This window comes from Penaeus vannamei, chromosome 8 (assembly GCF_042767895.1).
Source record: "Penaeus vannamei isolate JL-2024 chromosome 8, ASM4276789v1, whole genome shotgun sequence".
NCBI classification, from domain to species: domain Eukaryota; kingdom Metazoa; phylum Arthropoda; class Malacostraca; order Decapoda; family Penaeidae; genus Penaeus; species Penaeus vannamei.
Genome location: NC_091556.1, coordinates 36696951 through 36704450, shown reverse-complemented (window position 1 = coordinate 36704450; position 7500 = coordinate 36696951). Strand labels below are relative to the sequence as shown.

Sequence of the window (7500 nt, the reverse complement as noted above, 5' to 3'; positions counted from 1 at the left end):
CGACTGGGTGCGCTCTACACACCCCATTCCTTTATACATTTTCAAATCTGTTCCGTCTCTACCTGATGCAAGAAACAGCTATGGCGGGGAATTCAATCCTCTAATAGGACAGTCAAATTAGGCGGTGGTGAACCTTTCTACGTCTATCAATAGTAATGAGATCTTTGCTTTGGGTGGATAATAACTTTATTTACGGACTCAAGAAGAGACGGGGCAGGTGTTGTGGAACCTAAACTGTAAGATACATTGGGAATTACCAATTATTTCTCTTCATTCTCCAGTCATCACAAGCATAACCAAGGATATCATCAAATCAAACTAAAGGTAAATATGGAATATCAGTAAACAAGAAAGGGGGAGTTACAACAGAAATGATAAAGATACATATATTTTGCATTATCAAAATCTAAAAATCATCTCAGAAACAAACATTATCATCCGTAGATGGTTATGATTTTGACATTCAGAAGATGGGTAGTTGAAGCAATTGTTTTCGGGTTCGTACATTCCATTTTATCGCCCCAATTTGCACCTGTTATTAAACTTTTTTCTCATCATGTTCAATAGTGAATTAATTCAACATTTACCTCTGATTATAATTGAAATACAATAATAGATCTCTTTCAAACTACGGTGAACACTGATCTTGCTCTAAGGACTACATAGTGGGTGGCTCTGTACACATGGAGGTCTGGCGGCACGCAGAGACCAGCTCTTGCAGCGTCCGGATCTCGGAGTCATCGCGGTTCTCCTCAGCCTCGTCCTTGGAGAGTCCCCTGCCAGCGAGGGCCTCCGAGGACTGGCACTATGCTCTTAATTTTGATGTATTGTCAGAAGATGAATTCATGTCGATATCGCCGTATTCAATTAGCCAATTAACAATACACGATGACTTTTCCTTAAACTTTACCCAAAACCCCTGAAGGTTTCATGATTTTCCTTGCAGCTCCGCGGTGTCTCAGAGATCCGGGATGGGGAGGCTCCCAGGAGAGTGTTGCACCAGTGCCAGGGAGCCACTTATGTACAGGCGGAGTGCCGGCACTCAGTAACCCAGGGGACACTAATAAGGAAAATAACTAAGAGAGGGAACCCCCTCAATACACCCTCAGGTGACGTGTTGAGTTAACCCAGGTACAACTCCATAATTACGTTATTCTCTTGGACTCTTAAAACAGAGATCTTAAGACTCCCAGAGAACTCCTTGCGCGAGAAGTCCAAAGGGAGTCCAGTGCGGTCCTTCAACCTGGGTTACAGGCAGCACATGTCAGGTCGTCGGGGTCATCACAGTCAAGAAGGGAGAGGAAACAACGCTCCGGTGATCATTTAGAACTTGGGAGGATCGGTCACGTAGGTCAGCTCGTTGAGGTAGAACCTGGCAAAGAAACGGATCGGATTAGGGAGTGTCACTCATTTAGCACATCAGCAACTGACTATTTATCGCCAAGAACATTTCTCTCAGAACCCGCGCTGCAGCCTTACCAGTTTTGGGCCTGAGAGCAGTCGAAGTTGTACTGCCAGTCGCAGATGCGGAACTCCTGGTTGAAGGCGGTGTCGTTGGCGCACATGTAGGGGATGCGGCGGCCGTCCTCGTCACACATGTGGAAGAGCTGGCAGTTGAACTCCTGGTCGGCGTAGAAGCCCACTGGCCGGTCCGTGCAGTCGAACGTGAAGGTGACATTGGGGAATTCCTCCCACCGCTTGGACTAAAGGGAACGAAAGGAGGCGGTTAGGGTTTACGAGTCACGAACAGTCTGGATATTAAGTGCACATGTCTGCTGGGTTTTAAGTGAATAGGATGTTGGCAGGAGAGTCGGGAAGGTTCTGGTCGGTGGGATGATGTTGTGTCGGCGTCGGAGGTGCGGTTGACACCTGCGGTTTATGTGTTAGGTGTTTATGCATGCTCATTTATCTCGCGCTGAGAGCCATGTCTCGGCCGCCTAGAGGTTAATCTTTAGTGTTGCAATATTATTGAAAAGACTTATTTATAACACACAGGAATGGGCGCGGGAAGCTATGGTATAGCTTTCACAAAGACTTACACGATGCAAGGATGGCATGGAGTACACCAGGGTCACGGCTGTTGAAAAAAAGAAAAGGAAACAGTGTGAGCTTCGGTCCGAAAAAAATGGAAAATCACCTTCTTATGCAGAATTCAGGTTTAAATTGTTTATGGGTTTAGATTTTATATGTGACATCAGCAGCCTAAAGCACAATTCAAGAATGGCCTGAAAGTCCAACAACATTTCAGATTGTGACATTTTTTAAGCTTTAAGATTAGACGATGGTGAACGTTGCAGAATAGTTAATGATCTGATTTTAAATATTCTGATTGTCTGTGATTTTGGGTTAGTACATTTCAGTGTGACTGCATGCACTTGGTCTCCCGGTCATTCTTGTCAGCAGGGTCAAAGCAAGAATATATAGAATAAAAAATAAAAAATCAACACAAAGGAACAGGGCTCATTTATGTTTGAATTCTGTATTTTTGTATGTAGACATCTATATGTATGTGTGTATGTATGTATGTATGTGTGTGTGTGTCCGTGTGCGTGCGTGCGTACGTGCGTGTGTGTGTCCATGTGTCTGTGTATGTGTGTACATGTGTTTGTATATCAACGTATTGTTGCATGTCTTTTATATATATCTGCTTTTGTAATAGGAATAGTCCTCTCTCGTGGGAGTCAGTGGTGGTCTGTCCAGCTAAAATGGCGCTAAGGTCGTTCCGTTCCGTCCCAGCTTGTCCACGTCTCGTCCGGTCCATTCCGAGCATTCCGCTGCGTCTCGTCCCGTTCCGTGAGTCTCGCGTGAGTGGGGCCAGCGCGCTATACCTGAAGGGGAGAGTTAGGACTTATCAACATCTCTTGGGCTTTAGAACTCTTCAAAATCACGTTAGAACTCATCCATTTCAGATTAAAAAACTAGTCTAGGCTATTTCCGATTTAAAAGCTCATCTAAACCATTTCGGCTTTAAAACTAATCCAATTCAATTCATGTTTAAAAAAATCAGATTTATAATGCTAAAATTAGTCGCATTTGAAACGAATTACACCTCTTTAGATTTAGAAAATCAAAATAGCTTCACGTTTAAAACATTATATCTCTTAGATTTAGAACTTCCCATATATACCAATAAAATTTTTGGATAACTAGTAATACATATCACATATCTCTAAATAGTATAAATAAAATTATTTGCATCGGAACAAGCTAAAAAAGAAAAAAGAAAAACAGTACATTATTATGAATATCATCATCATTATTACTATCATCATTATTGCTATTATTATTATTATTATTATTATTATTGTCACTACATTATTATTATCATTATTATTATTATTATTATTATTATTATTATTATTATTATTATTATTATTATTATTATTATTATTATTATTATTATTATTATTATTATCATCATTATTATTATGATTATTATTATTATTATTATTATGATTATTATTATTATATTATAATTATCATTATTATTACTATTATTATCATTATCAGTGTTTTTATTATTATCATTGTTGTCTTTATAATTATTATTATCATTATTATTATCATTATTATTATTATTATTATTATCATCATCATCATCATAATAATCAATATCACTATTATTACCATTACTATTATTATTATCATTATTATCAGTATTATTATTAGTAGCAGTAGTAGTAGCAGCAGTACTAGTAATTATCATAGTAGTAGTCGTATGACTGTAATAAGGAGTATTATAACTATAATTACCACCAATACGGTTATCCTTATTGATATTATCCTTAGTTTTCACAATTGTTATAATCATATCAAATACTATCATTTATTTTATGATATTTTATTTAATGACATCGCTGCCGCTTTTACTATTGATATTATTATCATTATCATAATTATTACTTCCAGAACAATCACCATCACCAATACCATCATAAACCTTTTTTTAAAAATAACTATTAGTGATTATATTCAAAATTAGTCGGTGATAATAATGAAAATCACGTCAGAATAACCAATTATCGTATATTTTCCCACCTCCGCTTTATTACCACATTCCTCATCCTGATCGCCATTCATCTCACTATAAGTATTCTTTGATTAAATAGAGAAAAAATATATTGCAAGGTCTCGCTTACCGATTGAAACAAGGGAGATGACGGCAAGTTGTCTCAGCATGGCGGCGGTGGAGGGAGCTCTGCTGGGCCTGGGGGGGAGAGGGGGAGGGGGTCAGTCTCCGTTGGCAAGGGAGGTTCAGAAAGGAAATGATGAAATGAAATGATCGAGGTGAAAGGGTCAGATCCACCCATATGTATATATGTTTGTGTGTATATATTCATAGGTATGAATGTATATGTCTGTATGTATATATTATCACACACACACGCACACAATTTTGCGTGTGTGTGTATTTATGGATGTTTGTGTTCATGCATGTACACTTGTAATATATGGATAACATACTAAACTGTCATTCTCTTTGAATTATTACTTATTATAGCGACTATCATATTCTTCCCCGACTTTCCAATCCATAACAAACTCTCTTCAAGAGGACACGTGACACTGCGTCGATGACAAGCCACAAGAGACGACCTTCAGTTGACACATGACACACGGCCTTGTAAAGCTGGCAATCCTTCGCCATGAGGAGCTAAGCAACACGCATTTAAAAGAGTCATGGTTACAAGGTACTTCGTGAGGCTGCGTGGGTCTGCTCGAGGACGTAGGCTAGAAAACCGTTCTGCCGAGTCATACTTGTGAAGGGGTCGAGTGTGCGAGTGTGACTTGGCTGGAGAAAGGAAAGAACAACGTCGTGGCGACAGGTGGTGAAGGGGATACCTCGAGAAATAAAGAACAGGGGAATAACGAATAGAAAACGGAGAGAGTTAAAGAAAACCAGGGAATAAACGACAGAAAACGGAAAGGAAAACGATACAAATAAGATCAAAGGGGTAACGAAAGAAAATGAGAAGGAGAGTGACAGAGGTAACACATAGGGAGAAGTGAACGAAAATGATGCCAAGGGCAGTGTGGGAATAACAAATGAAAACGAGAAGGAATATGATACAAACAAGGAAATTCATAAGAAAACGAGAAAGAAAGAGATAAAAAATATATGAATTCAACCGAGAAGGAAAGCTATTCGAAGAAAAGTAAATGAATAACAAAAGAAAAAGAAGAGGCAATGAAATAAAGAAGAATAAAATAACAAAGAAAACGAGGATGAATGTAATATGAAAAAAGGGAATAAGAAAAAAACGAGAAAGTGATCAAACAAGAAAAAAAATCCAAAGATGATAAAGGAAAATTAATGTAAATAATAATAACGAAATAATAGCGAAATGAAACGAGGAGAAACCGGTACATAAAAAAAACGAATCAAGCAAACATATAGCAACACAAAGGCAGAATAGAATAGAAAAAGAGTCATTACTGAAGCTTGCTACAAAATATCTAGGCAGTTGCTTGAGAAGAATACATTCACCTTCCCATAAATAAACTATGCTTTGGAAAGTAAATTCGGCTCTAGCAGCTAAGCGAGTCTAATAACTGTTTACGAAGAGGCAGACGAAATATATTACCTCTTCTGTCCCTTGTACAGACAAGAAGAAGCAATGGATAAATATAGACAGGGAGAGAAAGAAAGGCAGAATGATACACATACACAAAAATATAGATAAAGAGAGAGAGAGAGAGAGAGAGAGAGAGAGAGAGAGAGAGAGAGAGAGAGAGAGAGAGAGAGAGAGAGAGAGAGAGAGAGAGAGAGAGAGAGAGAGAGAGAGAGAGAGAGAGGCGGAGAGAGAAGGAGAGACAGAGAGAGAGGCGGAGAGAGAGAGAGGCGGAGATAGAGGGAGAGAGAGAGAGGCGGAGAGAGAGGGAGAGAGAGAGAGGCGGAAAGAGAGGGAGAGAGAGAGAGGCGGAAAGATAGATAGATAGAGAGAGAGAGAGAGAGAGAGAGAGAGAGAGAGAGAGAGAGAGAGAGAGAGAGAGAGAGAGAGAGAGAGAGAGAGAGAGAGAGAGAGAGAGAGAGAGAGAGGGGGAGAGAGAGAGAGAGAGAGAGAGAGGAGAAGGCCGTGGAATCAACGGATCTAAAAGAGAGAGGTAGTCCGGCCTGCCATATGCCAGACGATTTTTTTGGCCTCGTCTAGCACTTTCATAAATGTGTCATTTGACTGTTAAACTCGACCTTATGCCTCGCTGACAAGGCATCCTATCCTACCGCCTAGTCATGAGACCTCTTTTAAAAGGACACCGGCCCCGGCAGACGACGCGACGGAGCCCAGACACGAGTCGCCAAGCGCGCCTCAGACGCCGATACTGCACGGCGACTGAAAGTGAGCGGCAAGCGGTCTCGGTGCACCGGCGAGGGAAGGGCACACGACCTGGCCTTCGGTAATTTAACTGCGCCTGCCCCCGTACAAGAACCGTCTGGGGAGTCCCCTTCCCCGTCGGCGCCGTCAGATCCTCCTTCGGTGCGTGGGGAACGCCTTATCGGTGATGTCTCGCAGGATTCGCTCCGACCGCGATCCCAACGAGGAACGGCGAGGCGGACGAGACGGGGTAGCGGGGTCAGGACGCCAGTCAAATGTGGACTTTCCTACGACCCCAATCCTGGGGGCACGTGTGAAGCTCTCATGGACACCGGGGCCAAGAGAGCGGGAAGGTGTGCGAGAGGGAGAGGGGACGGGGGAGGTGTGCAAGGGGGGAGGGCAGGAGAAGGTGTGGATAAGGGAAGGGGGAGGGGAAGGGGAGATATAGATAAAGAACAGCGAAAGGAAGGGATGCGTTTGGGGGAAAGGATGGGGAGGTAGTGGATAAATGAGGGGAAAGGGAAGTATGATAAGAGGGAGGAAGGCAGAAGATGTAGATAAAGGAAGGCGAGGGGCGTGGTGCAGATAAGAGAAGGGGAAGAGGGAGGAGAGAGAGAGGATAAGAGCAAAGCCAAAATATCGTTTTGATGTGCGACGGAGGAGGACGGAGAAAGACTCAGAGAAAAAGAGAAGAAAAGAAGAATTGGAAAGAACTAAAAGGAAGAAAAGAAAGTAAGGCCATTTCTCCGAATGTAAAAATACGAAAAAGACAAATAATAGAAAGTGGACAGGTAAGTGAAGAACAAAGTGGCCCTGGTGTTGCAACTAAACAAAAATAGATTGTAAGTGTCAACGCTGATGTGAGGCGATGTATCATGAAGGTCTAGAGGTTAAAAAAGTCTGAAGGCGAAGGATCCTTTTGGGATAGATGGAAATAAGAAGAAAGAAAATACAAATATATATGAGATAAACGCAGTAAATTCGTTGTCGGATTAAATTGGGAGAGATACCAAATAAAATTTGATTTTTATCTAACTCAGAGTTGTAAATACGTTTATACGGATATCAGAATGTTAGTTTGACAGTAAAGATATTCAACTATTAAATTTCACACGTTAAATACCGAGAAATTATGAAAGAAATTGTTTGTAAAGTAAATTGAGACAACCGTTTCTTGAATATTATA

The 7500-nt window shown here is 40.9% G+C and overlaps 1 protein-coding gene across 4 annotated transcripts in view; it reads right to left on the bottom strand.

The window, feature by feature from the left end:
* ckd (cracked) overlaps positions 1-7500 on the bottom strand; it is a 35853-nt gene that overhangs the window by 77 nt on the left and 28276 nt on the right. For 3 of the 4 annotated variants that reach the window (XM_027354739.2, XM_027354740.2, XM_070124627.1), the window contains exons 2-5: positions 4140-4207; positions 2040-2077; positions 1480-1703; positions 1-1372 (exon numbers count right to left, since the gene is read on the bottom strand). The exon at positions 1-1372 is cut by the window's left edge and continues 77 nt beyond it. In XM_027354739.2, coding sequence (XP_027210540.1) covers positions 1324-1372; positions 1480-1703; positions 2040-2077; positions 4140-4179 — 351 coding nt within the window. In that variant the 5' untranslated portion in view covers positions 4180-4207 and the 3' untranslated portion in view covers positions 1-1323. Of the gene's footprint in view, positions 1373-1479; positions 1704-2039; positions 2829-4139; positions 4208-7500 lie in introns of all 4 variants that reach the window. The other variant, XM_070124628.1, reaches the window with a different exon arrangement.